Source organism: Symphodus melops (assembly GCF_947650265.1).
Source record: "Symphodus melops genome assembly, chromosome: 13".
Lineage (NCBI taxonomy): Eukaryota > Metazoa > Chordata > Actinopteri > Labriformes > Labridae > Symphodus > Symphodus melops.
The window spans coordinates 12475233-12500571 of NC_136703.1; the positions used below are offsets into that span (position 1 = coordinate 12475233).

Consider the following 25339-nt stretch of genomic DNA (forward strand, 5'->3'; position numbering starts at 1 on the left):
AGGCGCTGGCAGCTGGGGTTCCCTCAGTCCATGTGATCCATTTGGCGGTGACAGACAGGCAAACACAATTTGGACTCGCCCATCAAAACACATGCAATAGCAGCCACAAACACTGTGGGAGGAAATGTGACGCACTCAACTGAAAACACACAGTCCTCCCTCTGTGTCTCAGGGAAGACCAGACTAAACTTGTCAGGAACTGAAATCTGGGAAACCTGCTGGAGCTGCTTCTATATGTAACTTCTAATTTGTGGTTTACTCGCTGTGATAGATGGGGTTTTTTTATGTTACAGCTGTGTTAAGGCACTCTCATTCTAATCTTTACACAATTTTATAAAGTGAACAAAAAACAATCCTTATTTGAGTGTAACATTTTGTGCCCCCCCTTCTTCTTTATGGCGCAGAGCAGCTTCTGTGTCTACATTTTGCTGATGATGAATATAAGACTTATGGATTTTAAGGAGGAGACTTTCTTTGTTCACAGATACTAAAACTGGAATGTGTTTTGATTGGTAAATGGTGCACGAGGCTTCTTATAAAGCGAGTGAGATTTCTCTTTCGTGATCAAAGTGCGAGCACATGGGATCCAGTTCTAATGCATTAGATCAACAAGCGTTTCAGGAGATGGAGAAAAAGATAAAGCTGGCAGTGAGGGAAGCTGGAGCACATGTTCAAAATGTCAGAGTCTCTGTATTAGATGGCTGCTGCTGCTGCGGGGGAGCTGCTGGAGATGGCAGCCCTGCGGTGATGCTGTTGTTTTAAGGGGCTGTGTGAGGCAGCTGGCTCCGATGTACAAAGTGGAGACATTCCTCAGACCTAACAGCAATCCCTGAAAAACGTCCTCCTCTCATGTCTGCTCTTCACTACGACTTATGCCCCTTTCTTGGCCTTCCTTCCTTTGCTCTCATCTGGGAGGAGTTCATTTGCTCCATGTGTTCTTTAATGCAGAAAGAAGAGGGGGGGAAAAAAGAAAGAAAAAAAAAATCGGGCCCTGGTTGAAGCGTGTGAACCTGATACCACTGTAAATCTCCTCTGCTACAGTGTAACCCTCTTACCCCTCCTCCTCCTCCTCCTCCCCATCTTCTCCTGTTCTCTCTCACTCTTTTTTTTATTGGCATGTCACACGCTGGACAAGCTGGAAATTACACTGAGCTGAGCTCCGATGGCGAAGAAGAACACCAGTTACCCACTTAAACTGCGGAGGCGGGGAAAAGTTGAAAGCAGGAAGGAGTATAAAAGGAGACAAGACAGGAAGTGGATAGGTACGGTTAGTTAAAAGGAAGAGGAGTCGGGTTAAAATTAGCTACCCATTTTCAGAGCAAGGGGTCAATCCAATTAAAGCTCGACCAATCCCAAGCAAATGTATTTAGTGTCTGGTTACTACAGTCAGAGCTCTGTGGCTGAGAGACGAGACATTTCTCCTCGACGTGAACTAATCACTCGAGCTGTAACTGAGAGCACCAACTAAAAAACATGAAACCATAAAGAGCCAATAACTGTGAGACAGTGCTAAAGACCCCTTCACTCTCTAATTTAGAGTCCACCACCTCCCATAGCTGTCAGTTCATTTCAGCACGCAGACCTGGTCAGTTAATTAAATAGGTCCTGTTATTGTTTTCATACATAACGACCACGTTGGGAGTCCCGACGCCTCAGTGTACTCTCAATCTTCCTGCCGTTCTTTGGCGTCTTTTGCCCCATTTGTTTCTCCACTGTCTCATCAAAGACGATAGCAGTGTCTGTTTGCTCCTCTTCTTTCAAAATAAAGTGCCGTGCTCCGACGTCGAGCGCAGCAAATTTGCTTCAGATGTTAGTGAAGACATCAGGAGACGTTTTTTCACTTGTGATGTGCCAGAAAGAGAAAAAAGAGAAGAAAAAAGAAGAAGAAAAGTGTTGGAGGCACTGCTGAATAACTCAGCAACAAGGGGTGAAATTAGCACTTTGGTATATATGTAAGGCCCAGAATGTCATCTGTCGACTGAATAACAACAAATTTGCATGCATCTGTTTGTGCGAGAAATGAAGTAAAGTCAGTGACAGTAAACTCAACAAATCAACCTCCAGGAGAGGAAAGGAGGCAACAACAAAAAAAACTGCTGAATTATTTAGCAGAGCTGGGTCAAAGAGGTGGCTATTGATTGAGCTTTTAAAGAGTCTTATGAAAATACTATGGCTGCTGGCCTGGCCCTTAAGCCTCACCAACCCCCACTGTCCAGAGGTGGCACCCTCTCCTAGTGGGAGGCTAATCACCACTCATGGAAACACACACAATCTCATTTTGATTTCAATCTGCCTCCGCTCCCCTTCCCCCCATCCGGTCTCACATCCCAAAGAAAGCCATCCTCCTATTGGCTGAATAAATAGTTTCCATAGCAGCATTTAGCTAATGCATAGGGAGGGCAGTGAGGGTGAGAGAAAGAAGCGTTATCAGTCCAAAAAAAAAAAAGATGAAAAGATAGGGGATAGTACAGCGAGGAGCCAGGAGAAGGTTTTTGAGGGTTTGATTTATTCCCCACAAGCGGCGATGAATACAACCTCCTGCGCCGGTTGAGTCTGAGCTGTGCTGCTATCTTTACCTCGCCATTTGTGTTTCTGTATTTATTCATCGCTGCACTCGTGTGGACAATCTATCTAACCTGCGTCCCTGAAGAGAGACGGAGCTGTTTAGTTGTCTGACACATGCGTGCCTGTCTCCATCTGATTTGAGAAACGCACTGACTGAACTTGCAAACTGACACCAGAGGAGGACTAACACTTGTCAGTCTCAGCCATATTGCTACTGCATACAAAAATGCTTGCACCAGCCCTTTACAGATTGCTTTTCCCGCCATCGTTGTTCGTGTACATTGCATCCGTAATGGCCGTCATATAAGGGTGTCCCCTGTGCGCTTCGGCAGCACGACAGGCATGGCGAGCGAGCACACGATGGGAGCTTCACATACAAACACGCTGGCCACAGTCTTCCTCCTCTGATGTCACCTCCGATGGTGGACCGGGGGCAGACTTCGGCCCACCTTTCCTCCTCAGCACATTACACACAAACAGGGGCGCAAGTATCCCGCCTTCAAACGGCAATTGTTAGGCACCAATAGGAACAGCAGCTGTGACAGCCAGTGACCTCAACCGCTCAGTTTAATGACCTTAATGTTAGTATACAGAACAGCATGTGATCGCTTTGGTCGAAATTTCAAGTGTGCCAGAGAGGAGGAAGAGGAGGATGGGGGAGGTGGGGGGCTATGCATTCCAGCTCATAAGGGAGGCATTAATCAAAACAGCCATAATGGGGAAAGTCACCTGATGTTGCCAAAGCAGTGGTAAGAAAAAAAATGCTTTGCCCACAGGGTGTACTTACAGTCAACTGTGAGGGGAGCAAAGAGAGGGGGGCTGAATTAAAAGCAGGTAATGTGAGCAGAAATAATTTGTTGAAGTACATGCATAGACTTCAGGTGTATGATGTCTGTGGACATTTCTGGTCTACTTTTCTATTGTAGATAATCAACGTCTGCTCAGTGGTTAGTGGAGAATGTTGCTGTCGCTCTATTGCTTCAAGGCTGTGACTCAATGGGGACCATTACAGGCAGAATGCTTCAATCAAACAGCTTGCTGCAGGCTCTGCTGGGCACTCGTGTCGTATAGACGCTGAGATGCCCTTGTCAGAGTTGCTTCCTCACACGGAGCACAAAGATGAGCGCACGCTTAAGACAGCCAACCACAGGAACACACACAAACACACACTTGGCCTTTTCAGGCTGATTTTTTGCAAAAAAATAAAAATAATAATAAAAATGCCGTAACTAGCTCAGCCGTCATCACGCCTTTGTACATTCATATTTATTCCAGGACACTGCATGAGCTCCATAAACACACACAGTCAGAAATGGACACACACACACAGCGCTGTACCCCACTGCTGGCTCAGCTGACCCTGAATGCCACTCTGTTATTACCTTCTAAGACACTTCGTCCCCCCCCCCATTACACCTTCTTAACATTCTGATTCTAGGCGGAACGTGACAGGGACGTAAATATCACCGCTTAAACGTCAGTCGGAATAGAGCTGCTGTGGGAGCCTGCACGTCCACATGCTTGTGTCTGTGAAATGTACCTGCTCGCTTACAGCCGCCGAGTGGACCCTGAAATGAAAGCAAGTGCTAAGGATCATACACATACCCATGTACAAACACACACACACACAGTACAACATTGGCCCTAATGAGAGTAGCACCCCTCTATCAAGAGAAGGCAGCGGCTCTGCTGCTCCACTCAATAAATATTAACCAGAAGTGCGACTGATGGCGGTGCTCACTGATCCATAATTGCATTTCAAAATGTACAGGGGGGGGGGGATAAAAAGAGGAAAGTGATGTGTGTCTAGTCGACCTCCTACCATCACCTCAAAGGCCTTCGCATCATTGGGTGATTTCAAATTCTGAAAGAATATATACAGGTTCTGCATTACAATTAGAGGTTTTCTTTTCCCTTGTATTGACTCACTGCTGCATGCATCACAGGACGCTGCAGCTTTCCATGAAGAAAAGAGCGATGACAGTGAACTTCACCAAACAATGCAACATGGGACATTAAGAGAGATTTTTTTGATGGATCTGAATATGCGCAGACAAGCTTGCTGCAAGCTAATTAGCGAGTGGATCTCATTGTTAAGCTAATTCTCGTCATTTTGGATTCCATTAGGACTGTCCACAGAAAGCCTAATAACTGCTCATGTTAAGCATGCGTATTTATGCACATATATTTGCATCTTTATCAAACATTTTTAATTATGTGCTCTGAATAGGTGGCATTATCCGGGGCTGTATGATAAGCTCCAGCTAAGACCGTCAGGATACAGTTGCATGAGATGAAATTAGCATGCAGAGCGCGTTTTGTGTAGGTTTGCACATGCAGTGGAGGTGTAAAATTGTTGTTTACATGACATCTGGGAAAGCAATGCTGTTCAATCCATCCAACACAAACATGCAACGAATACACATGTAGCCAAACATGGACAGTAGAAAATGTCTGAATACACAGAGAATATTTGAATATTCATAGAAATCTCATTTTTCTTTTATTTCCTGAACTGCTTAGGCCTTTCATTCTGTTTTAGATCTTTTTTTTTTTTTAAAAAAAGCTGAAAATCCATAGAGGAACAAAATAACTGCAGGGAGAGATTGCATGTGGCATACTAATCTCTCTAGTCTCTGGGTGTTGACACGACACAATTATTCAGGAGTTTTTTTTTTTTTTTTCAAATTTGCCATCACTATTGATTTTATTACAATCAATATTAAGGTGCGAATGTGTCAAATGCTTTCTCATTTTATCACAGTGTAACTGACAAACATCTGGAATCAACGTTAACTATATCACTGCAATCAAATGCAAAGCTGTCACTATTTATTCCACACAATTTTAAACTAATTCTGCCTCACTTGCATGATGAAGACATAACAATAAGGGATCCACACCTATTTTTTCCATCCTGACATCAGTTTAAAATATTTAGTACTTACAGATGAGGCTTACAGAGCTGATGTAAGTACAGCATGTTTGTATAAGCAAAGCCAAACACTAATCAATAGAAGGTAAGGTGTAAAGGTTATCTGTTTTCTTTCACCTTTCGTTTGAACATCTCATCAATAAGAGAAACAAATCAATGACTTCCAATAACACTCACACGGGTACAATGTCCCTTTATGGAGGCGTGATTTAGCTGAGCTGGAAACCTGAACAAAAACCCTCCATCATCGCATGTTTTCAGTGAACACAAAGTGAAGGTATCTAAGATTTGTATTCATGAACCTCACAATGTAAACAAATCCCTCTACACCCTGAGAAGACTTTAAACAGGCGCGCACACACACACACACACACACACACACAAAACAGGTTACATGACAGAGAATATTCCTCATCCTTAAAGCTGATCAGGCCACTGCAACATATGAGCCGGACTCCTGGCAAGATGATCACATTGTACATGGCATCTAATTAAATGTCCATAAGCAGGGGGATCCAGGAGACAGAGTGTGTGTGTGCGTGTGCCTAACAGGGAGAGAAATTGTGTGGGTGGTGTGTGTTGGCGCACTGTTCTCCTCGATCCCTCGTTCCCAGGAGGGAAAAACGCTGCAATCACTCCATTAGCGGGGAGAAGAGAGGGGGAGTGTGTGAGAGAGAGAGAGAGAGAGAGATGGGGAAGGAAGGAAGGGAGGATGAAGCACAGATGACTTGGCCAATAACAGCAAATGAGGTTAGACACAAGCAGAGAGAGAGAGGTGGAGGGGGTCAATGAGTGTCGAGGACATGGACACAATGACGAGAACATGTTACGGGGGGGGGGGGGGTGAGGGACAGCAGATAAAGAGGAGTGGGAATTGGGGGCATGCGTAAGGGGAGGGGGTGTAGAAACACAAGGCTGGGAGAAATTAAACTATGGCGCTAAGAAAGCAGGAGGGATCGGTGAAGGCTGGGTCAACAGGCAGACAAGGCTGCAGACTGTTCAGTGCTCAGTCGCCACCAGATGACTCATTCCCTCAGGTTCTCCCCTAACAACAGCATCTTCATGGATCATCTTTGTGTGCCAACATGTATACATTAGTGTATATATATATAGTATGATCAGAAACATGTGAACATGACATGTCAAAGCCCTGCAGGTTTTGCATTTCTTTCACCAATTATAGAAAATGAAGCAGAGATTTTGACAAAGAGAGCAAACAGAAACTTCCCCTTATAAAAAACAAATAGAGGGAATGTTGGTCCTCGAAATCAAATTTAAAGGCATCCCAAATTACTTTCAAAAATACATCTAAAGAAAAACGTTGTGGTGTTTGTGTGTCTTGAGAGGAAAGCTGCTTTAAGGACCAGAAATAACAGCTCCTTCAAATGTGTCTTTAAAGATAATGGACATATTGACCGTTCCCTTGTGATCTAAATATGGTCATCGAAGTTATAAATAATAGATTTATGTATTTCAAGGATTTGCTTTCCCTTCCTTATTTGAATTCTTCTAAACGTTAAAATGGCCTCCAACTAGGCACCTCATCCAGGAAGACATTTTAGGTAGGAAAGCAGCAGTCTGAAATCTATACAGCAGATCAATATGTCACAGAAGGTTATAGTGCACGCCACAGCTGCTACTGTTGACTCAACAAAGCAGGGAAAAAGACTGTCCAAAATGACCCCAATAATACAGCAGAATGGATTTTTTTTTTAAAAATGTTTAATTGCTCAGTGACTGTTGCTGTTTTTGTTGGTGTGTACGGCTGCAGCATGAAAGCCTCATAAAGAACATCCAACAATACTGGTCTCAAAATGATCACAGCACGGAGAAAGAGAGAGATGATGACACGGAGAGGCGGGCTTCAGTCCTTGCTCTCCCTCACACAGGAGAGATTGATGGCTGCATTCAGGATTTCTACACACCACTAATTGGATTCACAGGTCATTAGATAAAGTACACGAGTGAGACGGTTACAGCCTTAAGACTGAGAGGGAGACAGGAACAGGGAGAAGGGTGCAAGAGGGCCAATATTGATGAGGGTTGTTTGGTTCAGGACTCCCCCCCCACCCCACTGCTTTAACTCTATAGCCCAGTTCCCCTGCTTGGGGGGTGGGGGGTGGATCAATAATTTGAGCGGTAAGAAAAAGTGGGGGGAGGGAAGGAGGATAGGAAATAAAGAGAATTGGTTAATGTTTAGTACAGCGAGCTCAAGTTGTCTGTTGTCTCTCCTTTTCAACATTGTTTCAAGAGAAGGAAATGAGATTATACTGATCATTATGTGGCACAAAAGAGCACAATATTGGATGGGATTTTTTTCCCTCCCATAGGCACAAAATCTGCACCCCAGTTTTGAGAGCAGGGTGACAAGTTGCTTTAAAAGGGCTGCGAGCGAGATGGTAGTTTTTATACCATCGTGTGCAATTACAACATGAATCAGCTATCATCCTTAAAGAGGATTTTGTGCTGGTCCAGTGAATAGAGATTACCAGTTTTTAGAGTAGCTAGCATGGTGCCATCATTTGTGATTTGAAGCCTGACATCAAAGTGAGCTCCTTGAGAGAAAGAGAGAGAGAGAGAGCGAGAGAGAGAAAAAAAAGCCTGTAGTTGTTTAGAGAGCCAGCAGGGCTTGTTGTTTTAACATAGGAGAGACAAGGGTACAGTCTGCTCAAACACATACAGGCATGCAGATGGCTGTTCATTAATTACAGATGGATGGGGGGGAGAGAGAGAGCGAGAGAAAGCGAAAGAGAGAGAGGTCAGCTAATGGAGCCAGTATTCGCTCCCTCTCCCTGGACGATTACCTCTGTCTGCCCCAGACCTCTTCTGGCGCTCTTAATCAAGGTGCAGGTGCGTGGGTTTTCTGTGTGCGTGTGCACACGAGGAGGGGTTCCTGCACTGTCTTGCAACAATCTGATTAAAGCCCTGCTGCCACCGAGCCTGGCTGCACTCACTTCACTTGAGCCCAAGGCTCACCTTTAAACCCCTTCATCAACACGACAACCGCCTTCCACACAGCACCATAAATGCATTAAATATGCCAACACATTTCTCTTAAAACAAATAGACACGTATATGTACACAGACCATTCTACCTTTTGCAAAAGTAGTGTGTGTGGCCTCTAAGCTGACCCCCCCAATCATCACCCTGGCTGTCGGCAGCCATTACTCTAGTCCCCAGAGGCCTGACCGCCCCTCACCAAGCCCTCAGCACTCTTCTCAGACAGCCAGTCTGTTAAAAGAAAAGCAAAGCCCCGCTCCACGAGGTTCGATGGCGGATTCATTTGCAACACAGACACATTTTAGACATACGTGTGTCGTTGTTGCGCATTAAAAAGCAGACCCAGAATCTGCACTGAAAATGTGCTCTGCTCTCATGGCAGTAAGAAGCCAAACAGCGGACCAGTTAAAATCAATCATTCAGCTTTTTTTTTGGTGCTTCTTTGCTTAGTTTATATTTGCTGAACTCAGCCAGAAGAAATACTCGTGCACTCGCATCTAAAAAAAAAATCCTCACACGGCTAACCTTTATCATTCAACGTACAGCAAATACATGAACAAAAAGATGATGTGCGTAGTTTCCAGGTAGCTGTTAAAATGATTATTTGTATAACAGCTCAGATGACTAGTGCTTCATTCAACCACAGATCTTAAGTCCTTTTGTTGCATCCCTTTTTTCATCAACATGAACAAAGACAAATCTAATGGATGAGCTCAAATGAAAATTTGACCCTTTAGCAAACAGTCAGTGGAAAAAAAAAACAATAGTGTGAGTGAGTATGCAGAGAAAAGCAGCTCCACTTCACTAAACTGACGGAGCCTGATGAATCAGCCTTTCTCAGCAGCAAATGAAAAGCTTATTGTTTCTGTTATTCAGCAAAAGAGGCAATTTGGCCACATTATGTTGTTAAAAAAAAATCAATTTAAACCGGTGAAAGACTTCTTCATTAAATCAATTAAGTGCATCGACAAACATCTTTATTTCCATTACAAGCATTAGTACACTGCCAGTGGATCGCGAGGTGGTTCGCCGCCTCATTACTGTGCATACACCGACATGGCCCTGACTGTTGTCCAGCAAGGGACACAGGATGGGTGGGTGCATTAGTGATGGGTGTGAGGTCAGAGCAAGGACAAAGGAACATAAAAGAGCACAGACGGGGAAGGTACTCACCAGTTTGAAATCCTGAATGCTACAAATGAAGTAGGGAGTGTTGGGCCGCCGACTTTCAATGTACACACAATCTGTGAGAGAGAAAACAGGAAGAGAAAAGTGAGTTCACACATTTCAGAAAGCTGGCTTTTTTTAAAAATTTATTTTAAGCGCAGCCAGACTTAGTTAGATATATTTTTTGTGTTCTGTTACATCTGCAGAAAAGACTTCCTTTTTTTTCATCCTTGAGTTAAATTCAATTGGAATGCAAGTAATAGGATTAAGGACTTTTGGAGCACTACAAGGTTGCCTTTCCAAAGCAAACATTACGCCCGAGGGGAATTATGTTATTGTTCCACTCCATTTATACACCAGCGAGCAATACTGGTTTTAACCTCATTCCAACCCCTATGCAGTCATCACTGCAACTCCTTCCTCCAAAGTGACATCTCCTGTCCCTGCACCTATGCATGTCCTGCTAACGCTCTATTAGCATGGAGGAGAAACTAAAGCCACAAACAAACCCTCCGTTTACTTATTCATGCGCTAAAATGTCACCAAATGACATAAGCCATCTGAAGTGTTAAAGGCAGCTCTCATGCAGTGTTAGTGAGGAGGTGGGCCAGCTGTGCTGTTAAACCGAAGGTGACTGCTGGTATGGCCAGGTCATGAACTCTTATCTCCTTAACAAAAACATTCACGCGCCACAGAGGACAAAAACACACAGCCACTTCTGGAGAGAGAGAGAAAAAAAAGGAGGGGGGGAGGAGGACATGGCTAATGCTTCCCGCTGAGACTGGTAGATTACTATCCAGAAACAGACAAAGGTTTAAGATAGTATAGAGAAAGACATTTGAATTGATACAGGGCTCTTTTTTTTTTTTTTTAAACAAGATTTCAATTGATATTTGATTAAATTACAACCTGTAAAAGACACTTCTTGCTCTACTAGCAATCAAAAGCCACTGACATTTAATTGACTGATAAACAGACACTGAAATGTGACCTTCTCCCTCTCTCTCCACTTCTAAGGCTGGCTTTGCTGACTGTTCGGTGGAGCAAAGCGTAGTACTATTACAGTAATGTTCCAACATACACAAGACAGAATTATTTTTTTAGCTCTATACGCTTTAATGATAGAAAAAAAAAAAAAAGGATTTTAAGTACTGATTTGTACTGACAACACAAACGGCTGGAGCTCATTCCATCAGAGAATTGGCTGAGCCAGTTTGTGCCAGAAGACTAAAACCACATTTTCTCCTTAAAAAGATGTGGCTCGGTGAGCGACGGTGCCATCATCTGTTATTTATTTGTTTGTGTCAACCGAGTTATCGATCTGGCTGCGGTTTATCTTACCGCTTGCAGAGGGAAAAGGGGTGGCAGAGATATTAAATGGCTCTGACACCCAAGATACCATTTGTAGAGGTGCTGGTGTGTATGAGTGTGCCTGTGACATCATTGTCTTTGTTTTTTTTTTTTGGAGAGGCTTTGTGTGTGTGTGTAACCTCAGGGTGGGCTTGTTATCTGCTGTGGGCTGAATGAGCTGTTGGAAAAGAGAAAAGGGGGGGGGGATATCTCCCTCGCTGGCTCAGACTGACGCATTATATCTCTCTCTCTACTGCCCTCTTCTCGCTCGTCCCTTCTCCCTCCTCTACACCATCCCTGGAAGTCATTTACAAGATAACATGAATGAAAATATCCATCAGAGCTATTGTGTGATGTGTGAGCAACGCAGTGTGTGCGTGTGTGTTGGGAGAGAGACGGAGAGGAGCGGATAGAGTCGGAGGAGGAGGGAGCACGAGGGAGGGAGTGGGGGAGGGCCGAGAACAAAAGAGACTAATCTGAATGAGATGACATGTTTCAGAGGAGTCAAATCAGGGGAATTAGGGTTTAGTGTCCCTTCACCTCATAGGCAAATTCATTTAGCGAGGCCAGATCTTCTGGTCTGCATCCCAGAGAACATCAACAGGCATAAAGAACAGACGAGAGTGAAAGAGATCGGTGGTGAGGAAGAGGGAAAAAAAGAAAAGAGAAACAGGGATCTAGTTTAATAACTCACAGACAGCAAGTGAGTCTATTCTTCGAACGTCAAAAGCACATTTTGAATTCATCTCGGGCACTTTAAGTCTACTACCTCAAGGGCATTTCTCTGAAAGCCACTATAACACGAATCCCAATGAATATGAAGTAAAGCCGAGTTAAGGCTGCAAAAGGGGGCAACAGGGCTCAGGGAGGTTTGGTAAGGGAGGGTAGAAGGGCTTCGTCACAGCTCCTCCAGGGTCCACCGGGCTTGTTAAACATTCCTGCCATTTTGTGCATTTGGAAGCGGGTGTCCTCGCTCAAGTGGAGAAGCAGAAAAGGGGAGGGACGAGAGATTTTGCTGTGGTGGGGGTGCATGTGGAGAGATGGGGGATGGGCTTTTTTTTCCTTTTTTTTGTAAGGGGTTGAAGTGTGTGCTCGTTGGATGGTTGTAGCCTCTCGCTGTAGGAGGTAGATCCACAGCAGGGCCTTTGTAGAGGAGAGCTCTGGCGCTCTCGTTAGACGATAGTTTTCGCTTATTGTGCTTGCCTCGGCCCTGCTTGCCCTCCGCGCCACCCAGAAGGAAAGAGAGCAAAGAAAGTGTGATCCCTTCAACACGACGAGAGATAATCACGAAGCTACAGAGCACCTTTCCTCTGCACTTCACTGAAACCTGATCCCTAGCTTTGTCCCTGCTGAGTTTAAGCAAAGACATATTCGTTGTTAGAACACACACACACACGCACACACGCACACGCACACACGCACACAAAAACACAAATTTCCTCAGCTGTAGCTCATTGCTCAGCCATCCATCGTCTTACGGCTGCCAAGCATGTCTAATCTAAAACATACCTAGCCTCAGCAAAAGAGCTATGTCCTGCTCTCTTTGTATCAAGCAAATAAGATGCTGTTTAATTTGCTGCAGCGTTTTAGCAGAGGGGAGGAGGGAGTCCTATCCTCAGTTTTTCTTTTACAAGCTGCCAACAATGGAAAAGTCACATAGTAAACAGTCTTATACGCCAGTGTTTTGTAAACAGTGATGGGGGGTGAGGGTGGCTGGGATGACAACAAAAACAAAGCAAGGGCATCATTTCATATCCAAGACAGGTTTATTAAATCTCTAAATTGATTTATTTAAGCCAAGCTCACAGGTGTTCGGTGCTAGCCTGAGGTAGGATGCACCTGCATTGTAAAAAGTCTGGCTCGGCTTAAAGTGGCGGAGCACACATACACGAGTACACACACACACACACACACACACACACACACACACACACACACACACACACACACACACACACACACACACACACACACACACACACACACACACACACACACACACACACACACACACACACACACACACACACACACACACACACACACACACACACACACACACACACACACACACACACACACACACACACACACACACACACACACACACACACACACACACACACACACACACACACACACACACACACACACACACACACACACACACACACACACACACACACACACAGCAGAGCAGTAGTGCATGGCTTTAGCAAAGCTACCCCCCTTGAGTGCACTGATCCCAAAATTAAATAGCAAAAGGAATGCAATAATGGAACCGCAGGGGTGTGAGGGGACCGGAGGGCTGAGAAAGAAGGAGAACTGCTGTTATTACTGATCCACAAACTGCTGCGGCAACTCGGTGGAACCCGCCAATGACCATGGTCGCCTTGTGCCACTTCCTGCTGGGCCGGTCCCAGTGGGGCGGCATGACAGGCAGTCAAGACTCAGAGGCACACTCCCACTTGAGTCTTCCTACATTCCTTCCTCTTCTTCCCGACCACAAACCTGACAAGCCTCCCCCTTCTTCGTATTGGAGAAGCAGTGGGGAAATACCTGGCAGGCGATACCATCAGCTCTCCACAATAGGGCAGGCCTACAGCTGACTGAGCTCCTCGGGGAGAACAGAGGCTCTTTGACAAACCCCTCTCTCCCTCCCCTCTCCTCCTCTTTCCTCTCCTTTCCCTCTCGGCTAGCCCACGCTTTCTCATTTAGCAGTCGGCAGGTGGTTGGATTTCTCTAAAAAGCCCTTTTCCCAGAGCCTACAGTGCTGGGAGAGATGGGAGTGCTTTTTTTAAAAATAGCTCTGTTAAGTTAGTGACATGCTACAGATCCACACGCTATGTTTCAATATGAGACGAATCCGAGGGGTAGTCCCTTATGTTAGCTTGACTGGAAAAAGCACCTGATCGACAGCTCGTCTTTCTAGCAGGGGAGGACATGCTATGCTTATAGAGCTCCTGCCAGCGGCGTCTTGGCTGCAGAATAACAAATCCTTACACTTTGTATCTACGTTTACTGGCTTTTCAAGAGGACACATGCTGAACATTTGACTTTGAAGTATGTTTTTTCTGTGGAGAATAACACACTCCACTCTGAATTAAACTTCCAGCTAAGTGCACCAAAACAAAAGGTAGCTTTTGTGAAGAACGTTTGGGTTGTGTTGATCTTTGTTACACCTGTGGACAAAATGCATCTCTTTGCTGGTCTTGTCCAGTACATATGTGAGCTACGTTTTCTAACAACATTCTTTATTTGAAATTTCTAATGTGCAACTATCAAGTCCAAGTCGTCTTTGATGGTCTTGTTTTATTTTGAAGGTGTACAGAGGCAGGATTTTTGAGTCTAATTTCAGATTTTTTGTGGATGGTTTGTTTCAAGTCATTTAGTTTGATAAGACAAAATCACTGAACAAGCCTGAGACCGCCTGGCTTTAATTCATGAATATAGGGGAAGAAAAAGTTGAGAAAAACAAAGAGGAATGACACAAACAGGATATACAGGGTGTAGGGCGGTTATAAATAAACCTGAATGGCTTGTTATTATATATCTTGTTTTAAAATGTGTTGATAGATCTTAAAGAGGCCCAGCCTTAAACAGCAGCTTCAGTAAAGAGCCATGAGGTCACTAACTGGGCAGGTTGTTACTAACAGCTCGGCTGCTGTGTGAAAGTCATAAATGATGCTGTGTTTGTAATAAAACTGATGTTACTAATCTTAGAAAGTGTACATCACTGATTAAAATAAATACTTTTATTACTCTTCCTATTTATACTCCTCAAATTTGACTTAAACACAGAAGAAATAAAAGTCAAACTTCTTGTTGGATATTTTTCTGTTCAACTTTGACATATTGTATCTTTAAAAATACATATTGTAAATTGCTCTACATGGATTTTAAAGCCCATGTAATCAGACAGAAGAGGACAGGTTGGTTTGACTGCCAACAGGTTGTCCTGAGTTAAAAAGGGGAGTGGGCTCGTTATCCTGCTTTATGTGTGTGTGTGTGTGTCATACCCAACCCTGCTGCACAGTTGTGTGTACATGACGCATACAGTGACACACACACACTCCCCATGGTTCTGTGGTGGCTGCAGAAAGAAACACCAGCTGTCCACTTCAACAGCTCCCCAAACACACAAGGTGCGTCTCATTGAAAAGCTTGAAACTTCTCTGTGATATAAACTCCACACAAACACTTTCTCAGAAGAGAAGGACATATGAAATCAAAGTTGTGTCTTTGAGGTAGCTATGGGAGCCATGTTGGATGAAAATATAAACCAAGGTAGATGGCCAGAGGGGGCTGGGCAGGTGGTTTCCATTAGCTCTCTATATTTTAAACAGACTAGCAAGCTATTCAGTTGGGACGGAAGGAGACGTGCTTTGGTATCCGGTGAGCTGCAGCATCAAGACCTGCTGCAGAGAAGAGGAGGGATGAGTCCATTGACAGCGCTGTGTGTATTTGGCCGAGCTTTGAAATGTTGCAGCAGTGTAGCTGACAGAGACAGCAGCTATGTCTCTGACTGTAAAAAGCATGTCTAAGTGTTTATCAGCATACTGTGTATGTGTGTGCACGGACATGTTTTTTTGCGCGTCTGTGTTTAGAGGGTGTCTCCTATTGATCCCCCCCCCATGGCAGTGTGTATAATCTCCAGAGAGAGGATCTATAATCTGGGGGTGGGGGTGGGTGGGTATAGAAAAGGCTTTGGAGGTATCTGGTCAGGCCTGGGGAAGTGGCCAGAGCTCAGCCATAGGGCAGAGATTGATTTGGCACGTCTGCCTGCACTCCAGCGGGCTGTTCACCCCGGCAGCCCGACCATACAAACAGCTCGGGACACAGTCCTCTCGAAACCACAGACACACTCCTCCATTTTTTTTTTTCCCGAACAGCAGCAGAGCTAGATTTAGCTGCAGGCCCACCTATTGGCCCTGTACACCCCTCCTTCCACCCAGCCCCATTCAATCGATGTGTGCTTGCTAAGCTGACTGAACCCATCTTTCAGGGTTGGAAAGGCTACGCACAGAGATCGGAGGGTGTTGATATGGCAGTGTGCAGAATGTTTCAATACTACATTACCCAGTTATTTCTTACATGACGACATGGTCTGAATGTTTTTACAGCAATCAAAAGAGTGTGTCCTTCAACACAGCTTTCCATCACTGTTCTCTCCCCTCTCCCCATGTCTGGGGGCGGAGCAAATCCTTCTCCAGGGGTGGTCAGTTTTACATATTGTGTGTCACTAGACGGCTATAAAGGGATTTAACATTTAGCGAAGCATAATCCATTGCAGGCTTTGTGCCTGCCTAAGCTGCACACATCAAATCTGATTGCAAGAAGGCTGCTCCCAATGACCAAGCAGGAGAGGGAAAACACGTACTGTGTGCACACAGAGCTTATCACTCGAACAACAAGCGGCGGAGACAGCAGGAGGTCAGTTGCTAAGGTGGAGGATATGCCATGTTGACAATAGGAGGTAAATTACAAACAAGAGGACAGGTGCTGCCCCCCCCTTCAAAATACTGGCTCATCTCTAATCAAAACTCCTCCACTCTGTGTGGTGGGAGCAGCACTGTGTGACACCCAGGCTGCTGTAGACCTGTCACGATAATTGAAGGAGAAGACAGGAAATCTAAATATTCCCCACCAGAGAGACACTGACTGTGCTCTTAGCTCCAATATGAAAATATAAATGTGCAGCAGGGACAATCCACAAAGACCGACGACGACTTCGGTCATATGTATTTTGCATGTTTTATTGATTTGACAAAATGTTTCTTTGTTTTAGTCCCCCCTCTCTTCCTCTGTACTCCCTTCCCCAGCAGCCACGCTCTCTCTATCCGACGTGAAACTTTGACGCTGCAAAAAGGGCTTCGTGAAGACCACAGAACTAGAAAGTGAAAAACAACGAGGATTGGGTTCAGATTGACTGCTTTCTCGAGTCTTGAGGATCTCCGCTGATACCAGTGCAGAGATAATTTAGCCAACAAGATTACACAGCGAGACTGAGAGCGCAGAGGAGGTCAGGCTGCTTCACTGCACATACTTAAAGTCGCCTCTCAGAAGCAGTTGAAAAGGAAGGAGTGTTGATGTGTTTTGCAAGGTAGTTGGAAGGGAAGATAACCTACTGTGGTATAACATACTGTCTGTAATACCTTACCTCCTTCCACTCAGCACACAAGCAATGTGGGCAACCCCCCCCCCCCCCCCCCACAAACACACACAACTTGACCTTTTCCAAGCTGCTGGATAAACGAAAATGCATGGCGGCAAGGATTTAGTTGCGAGGCGTAAAGCGCCGAGCAAGAGCCTGGCTGACATTCCTTTAAAAAAACAAAAAACAACCACTTTAAAACCAGCAGGTGAAAGAGGGGCCATGTTTACAGCGGCTGAAAAGGTCGGTTCCCCTTTTAGAACCATTCGTCCGACGTAATAAGGACGTGGTAGCGAAGCATCAAACGAGAGTACATTTTGGGGCTCGCGAGGAGATCACATACTCTCAGTGAGTGAAATCATTATCATGGCTGTCGTCACTATCACATCATCTAGTGAAGCACCACTTTGCTTTATTGACTACTCTGAAGACAAAGCACAGACAGAGTCGACTTGGAATTGATTGCATGATGCATCGGCCTTTGGCCTGAGGGAGTACTTCTGCTGAGAGGGAGTTGCTACTTTGAAGAATCTAAAAATCGCTCGACAGATTATTGCAACAGAGATGACTTTTTTAAATCCAAGAACGAAAAAAACCACCATGAAAGTCTCAAATGTTTAAAAATCTCCTTTTTTCAATGAAGAATTTGTCTGACTCCTTTTTGTAGACGTTCAATACACACAAGTCAGTAACTGACTTTAAATAGAGCGCTTGATAGAAATGGAAACAATAAGATAAGCCATAAGTAGGACTTACCTCCAGGTCTGTAAACAACATCGTCCTCTGTGATGAAGGACGTGATTTCTCCATTCTCTGTGCGCTCGTAGCGTGACTTCTTCTTGGGCGTCTTCTTTTTGCCCTTCTTGCCGGCCTCCTCGGCCGTTCCACTTCCCCCGCCTGTGCTGCCGTTGTCGTTGTCCTCGTCCTCACTGTGGTCGCTCTCTGCATAGTTCTTGGCCCCGCCCTCTAGCGTACAGCTGCGTCGGGGCCTGGAGCTCTCGCTCTCACCCCGGTCCCCGTCCTGTCGCTTGGACTTCCCAGCCTCTCTCTTGTCCCGGTCCCTGTCTCTGTCTCTGTCCCGCTCTTTTTCCCTCTCCTTCTCTTTGTCGGCCGTCATGATCCGCCACGTGCCTTCCTCAGTCCTCTCACGGCTGGGCCTCCGTGAAAGGTAGACTGTGAGCCTGGGCTTCAGTCTTCTGAATTTACCAGTCAAATCCAGGGAAAATTTGGCCACACCAACAACCCCAGTGTTTCAGAAAAGCTGTGGATGAGAGGAGAAGGGCAATAAGTATCATGGTTTGTCAATAACAATTATCCTAATCGTGCAGAAGACACATTTTCTGAGTAAAAAAAACTAGTTTGGAGCAGGAGAAGATCATTCTTGGGTGAGAAATACGCAAGCCACAAGGTCAGGCAGCTGAGCTGACTCTTTTCAACATCACAGTAATTGTTGGCACTCCCACAATGTATACTCTGGAGAGAAGTGTGCAGCTTTATAAGAGTACAGAACCTTCCAGCTTCCTGCTCCAACGTATTTCAATTCTTTCAGACAGGCAGTAAAACAAAGTTATTAAAAGGTCAAAAGATCAGACAAGGGGAGGGAGAGAAAAAGCACAAGTGCTGCGTGAAGTTATTCTAACACAACAAGCTTAAAGGGAAACTTCCTGAAGAGGAACACGCATGTAGTTGTGTAGTTGTTGTTGCTGCATTGAGGAGGAGGCCTGCAGCCAATAGAATTCCTCAGAGATAAAGTGTCGAGGGACTTTTTCTGCACAAGACTCTGCTTGTCTTCGACACTGCCAGGGGAGAGATTCAGCTCAAAGCTCAATGACAGAGTTAACCGGCTACCTTCAGACCATCTGTGATGACACCAGGCTCAATTTTACTGTGTGTGTGTGTGCGTGTGCGTATGTGTACACTGTGGCTTACTGGACTGCAACCCACCCCGCCCAGCCCAACTCTCTCTCTTTCTCTCTCACACTCCTGGTCTCTGGCCTGGCTGACAGTCTCCTCTGTGTTAATGTGAAGTGACAGCTTTGGAGGAATGGAGCACAGCAATCCACTGGGTAAGGAAAGGGGAGAGGGGAGAGGCTGAGCCAGTCATTTAACATGCCCAGTCCACTGCCATTTTCAGCTACCATCGTTCGCTCATAAGCAAGCTCGCGATCGCGTTCCAACACCATCCTGAAATGCTCCGTAACAAGTGAAGTGGGTAAAGTTAAAGCAGCACGCCATCTGCACTCCGTGTGCCTACAAAGGAGGCTTCTTATTAACTTGCCAGTGTTTGCCCCCTCCACCCTACCGCAACAAATTAACTAGAAATAGTTATTACAGCGCCCACAGGGATCAGACCAGGCAATGAGCACCCGTGTTACACTGGTTGTGATAGCAGGGTGGGAGCGCCAGGGTGAACGAGGAGGGGAGGATCGAGATTGAGCCAGGTAAAGAAGACCCAGCTTGGAGAGAAAATCACAGAGCTTGTCTGGATAAAGAAAAGTGGAAGGTGGAAGCAGGGGTTGTTGTTTTTTTTTTTGCACACTCACACTGACTCGATCACACAAAATAAACTGCTTTTGACAACGTCGCTCGTCTACAGCGGGTGCCATCATCTCGTGAGCAGACACCAACTGATGGGGCAGCTGCTCTTGTCGTCGGCTTCAACACAAACACCGGGCCTGATTAAACTGGAGCCTTGTCACATCCCCATTAATCACCTAATGATGAGTTACCACGACGACCGCTGGGCTGACGGCGTACACACATTAGTGCATTCACAGAAACGTAGGGACTCTAGAGAGAGAGATGTGCATGTACGTGAAAGGACACACAGACCACCATGGATACACACCTCCTTTGGTGTGTTAAATTAAAAAAAAAGCCCCTCCCCCCTCCCCCCCTTCCCCGTGTCCATATCTAGCAGCATGTCTTGGAGGTGTGAGGACCATAAAAACACTGATGAAGGGACCATTTGATAGCACCGCACTAATCCTAGAAGCTGCTGGAATCTGTGCATGAGCTAAGCACCTCTTCTATGTTCTAATCAGTAACATAAGCCTCTTCCACTGAAACCAGCAAGGACCCTGGACTGTGAAAATGGAGGACTGGTCCGCTCTGCTTTGATGTCGTGGGCGGCTTTAAGCCGCTATAAGTATTGTTACAATCTAGGTGCTATTAGCTGGCATCTGGATACACTTAATATAACTGCCTCATTCCAAGAGCTGGATCAATTACCTTGCTGATGTTAACATGATTGTGGGTATCAACCCTTAGAACAACAATAAAACATGTGCTTCCTCTGGCTTCTTTTGGCTCATTTTTAATAGTCAATTACCAATATGTTCATGTGTGCTTTGTGTTAATTTGTCGCACATGAGCAGCTGTAGTTGGATGTGTTCAAATAAAGCAATTGAGTGGGTAAAAAGGAGCAAGCCAGAGAGGAGTGAGGTAGTAACACTGTGCAGATGAAGAGTCATAATGTATTAATGGCTGACAGGGAAGAGAATGAGAAAGAGAAAGCGAGAGGGAAGGCTCTCCACCCACTCCCAGGGAAACAAAGTGCTTAGCAAAAAGCAGCGCTGGCTGCCTGCGCGATGAATAACGCTGTGAGGGGGCAGGTGAGGCTTGGAGCTATTACACATCAATCACTGGGCCAGGACCCCTTTGAAAGATACCAGCTGTCTTAATGGAAAAGAGAGGGAGGGGGCAGTGGCTAGAGAGGGGTTTAAGGGGGTCCCAGCGAACGTCACCTAATCCACCATTTACATTACTGCAACGGAGTCAAGGGCTAGCAGCCAGCGGGGGCCCCGCTCAAATACATTTCTCTTTCCCGAGCCTGTTTAAATGAGACCTTTGGCCTGAAAAACCACACAGTTTGTGGCTCGATTAACACATCACCCCCCCACAATGGCCACACAGCAGGTTCCTCTCACTAAACAGCTTTTTTTTCTCCTTTCTCACTGTCTTTCTTTTCTCTTTCAAAAAGCCTTTTTTTTTTTAAAAAAAAGCATGTTTTATTCATTTCAATCACTCCCACATTTACCCAGAGCCATGCTCATCTCAGAAGTGTTAATCAAACCTGTATACGGATAAACATCCAAATTATCATGCTAATTCCCCGTAGGTTTTTTTTTTTTTTTTTTTTTAATCCAATGTTGATTTATTTAAGTAATTGATTATGTTGAAATATAACGTTTAAAAATGTACAGACAAGATTTCACATCAAAAATGAATCTGAAACTAGAAATGTATAAAAAAATAAATCTATCAGCAATATAACTCAGCACAATGTTCCACTCAGTTTTGGAAGAACGCCTGTAAAGTCATTCATGGCATATTCAATTGGAGAATTATGAAGTAGCAAAATGTGATTGGCAAGGATTTAGGGCCGGCTTTGCAGAGGGATTGAATGAAATACTCGCATGAATACAGATTAGAGGAGAACAATGTTAGCGTGAATATACACAGGGTTATTAACAATGAGGGCAACTCAAATTGATCCGAATAAACCAGCTAGATCCTCGGCGGTGCACGGATCCTTGCTGTGGCGATGTGGAGCTGCAGCGGGTTCTCGTCAGCTCCGATCCATTACTCAGTGCCATCTAATCTAAGCTGCCATCCAAGCCCCCTGGAAACAACAGCACGATGAAGGGCTCGGCTGAAGGCGAAGGGGAAGGCCACTTGGTAAGGGATTCTCTGTGGTCTCTGCACCCTGTCTGCTTTGTCTTACCTGCTGCAATCATGATTCGCTTTTATTCTCCCAGGCCCTCTCTGCTTTAGTTCGCAAAGACACTTGTCTGCTCCACTTGTTTTTTCAATTCACTGATGAGTAACCACATCTTTTTTTCCCCCCTTCTGCTAAAGCTGTGCTCACAAAGGCTCTATTTTTAGCCAGCATCCGGGGTAAGTTTAGAAGGTAAAAGCCGTTGCTCGAGAAAAGATAGCTTGGGGCTTTTCAACATCAACATTTAAACCTGCCTAGAGACTCCCGGGATAAAAGGCGAAATGCTGCTGCACAGGAACAGAGTCTCATGCACAATGACACCATGTGCAACAATAAACTATCAGTGCCTAAAAGGATTAGGACAATTTACAAAATCTCCCCAGGCTAACAAAAGCATCCACTTCTCCCTTCTTGTAATATAAACCGATTCCCACTAAGTCAAACATATTTCCAGTCCAGTTGTTCAGAGGTACTTTCGAGCACGGACACAAGGATCAGTCTGTGTGCTCCATAGGGTCTAAAAGAATCCATCTCTGGTTCCTGTTTGTGAGCTCTGAGGGGGCCTGGGTCTGTGTGCAGGACTTCCATTTTATAGAATTAAACCAGCTACTTCAAGACACGGCGCCTGTCAGCCAGACACGTTCGTGTGGATGGAACAAAAGCTGAAGGCCATTTCAGGAGCTGTGACTGCTTCACCAGGCGTTTGGTTTAGACACGGCTCCAGAGGGAAATGTCAGGGCTGTCCATTGTCACCCTTCTTCTTCTTCTCCTCCTCCCAAATGAAGCCTCTCTTTCATGGTGAGCAGACCCAGTACAGGACCTTTCCCAATGTGTGATTGATAAGAGTAAAAAAAAGAAGAACCGGAGGACTGCAGCAACAGACAGAGCTATCATGGATGAGCCACTTTAATGACTTCCCCCTGTAAAGCTATTGGCAGGTGTGTGTGTGTGTTTTTTTTCCCCCAGTGCGGAGGAAGTGCCTGATTTGAAAGGATTGAGTGTGTTTCACCTCTGGAGAGGCAATGCCAATTCAATTTTTTGGTGAATTATCCTGTTGTAATGGAAATGTACCCATAGGTAAAAGGGTCAGATGGGATATAAAAACACACTGGGGACACATTCAAGCCCGAGTTGTACTAAAAAAAAAAAAAAACGTATGAGGCTTCAAACGTCTATCTGTAGCAGAGGGATGAGGAAATGAGTTACATGACATTTTCTCAATCAGATGAATCTGGCAAAAAGATTTCCTGTGAACGGAAAAACAGTGATTTTTTATTTTTCCTCCTGTTAAGAGTGAAAGGGCTCTTGAGATTTTAATATTCGAGCACTCACTTCAACTGATATTCTGCAATCAAATATCCCCACTCCTCCTCGCTGATCTGCCTATCAGCTTAACGATCCCATCCATCAGTTCAACTCAGACTGCTCGTCTAAATGAGTGTGCTGGAAAAAGGAGGAAATGTATTCATACAGCTGCCCTACATCCTCCAGCGAGCCTAATCACTGTGTCACACAGAGCGACGTGCCAACACAAGAGGAAAAACTAACATAAATAGATTAGAGTGACAGATAGGACAGCTCTGAGGTTTCAGACTGACAGGCTTGGCCAGTAGGAGCACTGAAGGATGACTTTAAGAACAGCCCTCCTAAAAACAAAGCTGTTAGGTCAGTACACAAGACCATTTTTCCGCCTAAATTATTAAGCTGTGTGCTGCAAACTATACCCTATCCTGGAACAGATGGTTGAGCTGGGAAAAGGAGGGGGGGGCAATCCCTCCATTCAATGTCTTATAAGGATGCAAGCCAAAACACACCTCCACCTCTAGATAGCACAGGATACCGCTAATTAGGAAAAGCTATCATTTCATGTGCAAACATTTCTTCCCCTATTTAGCACAAAAACCAACCGACCATCACGGCGGAATGCGTTCAGAAAAATAAACTCAACAACAGATCGGCTCTCTAGATCACCCCCCCCTCCCCGTTTTGTTTTGGAAGCCTTAATGCTAATTTCAGAAATCCCAAAACCAGAGCAATAACTCACAAGTCAACATGTGATGGCTGTAAATAGACGGCGTCAGTGAGCGGCCTCCAGTTGGAGTTGTGTTTGGTCAAGGAAAAGAATGGCTTTAGGAAGAAGCCAGTGGGTTTAGAGGAGTCGTGGAGCTACTGCCTTGTCATCCACCATCTCAAGACGTGCAGGCTGGTGATCCGGTGCAAAGAGGGGAAGCAGCCTGCAGAATAATATGAATCAATGCTCTTTGAGGTCCAGACATGCTTTTTTTTTTTTTTTTTTTAACTATAGCCACTGACAGGGCTGGGCTGGAGATATTGCATGATATTGCAAAGGTTTCTTCTACTTCATCAAAATCAAAAAAAAAAAAAAAAAAAATGGAGGCTGGCATGTATCCAGGAGGGATGATAGCACTGCTGGAAAAAAAGGCAGGATCTGAGCTCCCCTATCCTCTGAGGACAGCTCATAAAACATGCAGGGGCTAAGACTGGGCCTTGTTCAGCGGTGGCATTACAGTGGACCTTGCTAGAAAACACACAGGCCACACAAACAACAGGAAGGTTACAAAAACACACAATTAATTTGAGAAGAGTCAAACCTGCATGGTTGAGCGCCTGGATCACAAGCGGTTACTTTTCACCCTAAAAATAAACCCCAGCAGCTAAAAGGTAACCATTTTTCCAAAAAAACATAAGCAGCAGGTTTGAACAATGGGCTTTCAGGAAAATGTGAGAGCAGAATGAGGATATTATGCAGTGTACAGTAGTGATCCAGATTAACTCTGCCTGTTCATGTGTGAAATGGAGACTTGATCCCTGACTGATAGTGTGCTATTCCCTCGAGCAAACAGAAGCTGAATATGTTTCATATTTCCAAACACCTAACAACTGCAATATGTTGGGTTACACAGAGCATCCTTCACTCTACACCAACATTGAAATATTAAAAAAAACCAGCCTGACACAACACAGCTCAGGCCGACTAAATGCCTGTTGTCTTTTAATAAACCAAAGGTGAAGGCAGCTGGCTGTGTGGCTGGGTTGCTGTGAATAAGCCTCAGATATTCTTGGAATGTTAATGTTGGGCTTTGACCGAGGCAGTCTCACTGACTTCTCCTCTCGTCGCCGGGCCATTAATGACAATGAAAATACTACTTAGGCCTGCCTGTGCCAATAACTCAGCCTTTTAAAATACAGAGGCGGCTCCTAAATGGGTGCCCTTCTTAATATTAAGCAAACTCAGGAAGGACTAGAAGTGGGTCTGAGCAGTGGTTATTGCGAGTAGGTGAATTAAAAGTGTGGAAAGGAAAATTCAAAAGTCTGACACAAGCTCTGAAATAATCAAACATTTATGCGTTTAACAAGCAAAAGAGCAAAGAGTCAGGGGATTTAAAAAAAAAGGGTGAACGTTAAATATTTGAAACATTTCATGAA

The 25339-nt window shown here is 44.9% G+C and overlaps 1 protein-coding gene across 2 annotated transcripts in view; it reads right to left on the reverse strand.

The window, feature by feature from the left end:
• Positions 1-25339, reverse strand: part of rerea (arginine-glutamic acid dipeptide (RE) repeats a) — a 118661-nt gene that overhangs the window by 51116 nt on the left and 42206 nt on the right. For both annotated transcript variants that reach the window (XM_079360568.1, XM_079360567.1), the window contains exons 3-4: positions 17929-18433; positions 9675-9745 (exon numbers count right to left, since the gene is read on the reverse strand). In XM_079360568.1, coding sequence (XP_079216694.1) covers positions 9675-9745; positions 17929-18289 — 432 coding nt within the window. In that variant the 5' untranslated portion in view covers positions 18290-18433. The remainder of the gene's footprint in view (positions 1-9674; positions 9746-17928; positions 18434-25339) is intronic.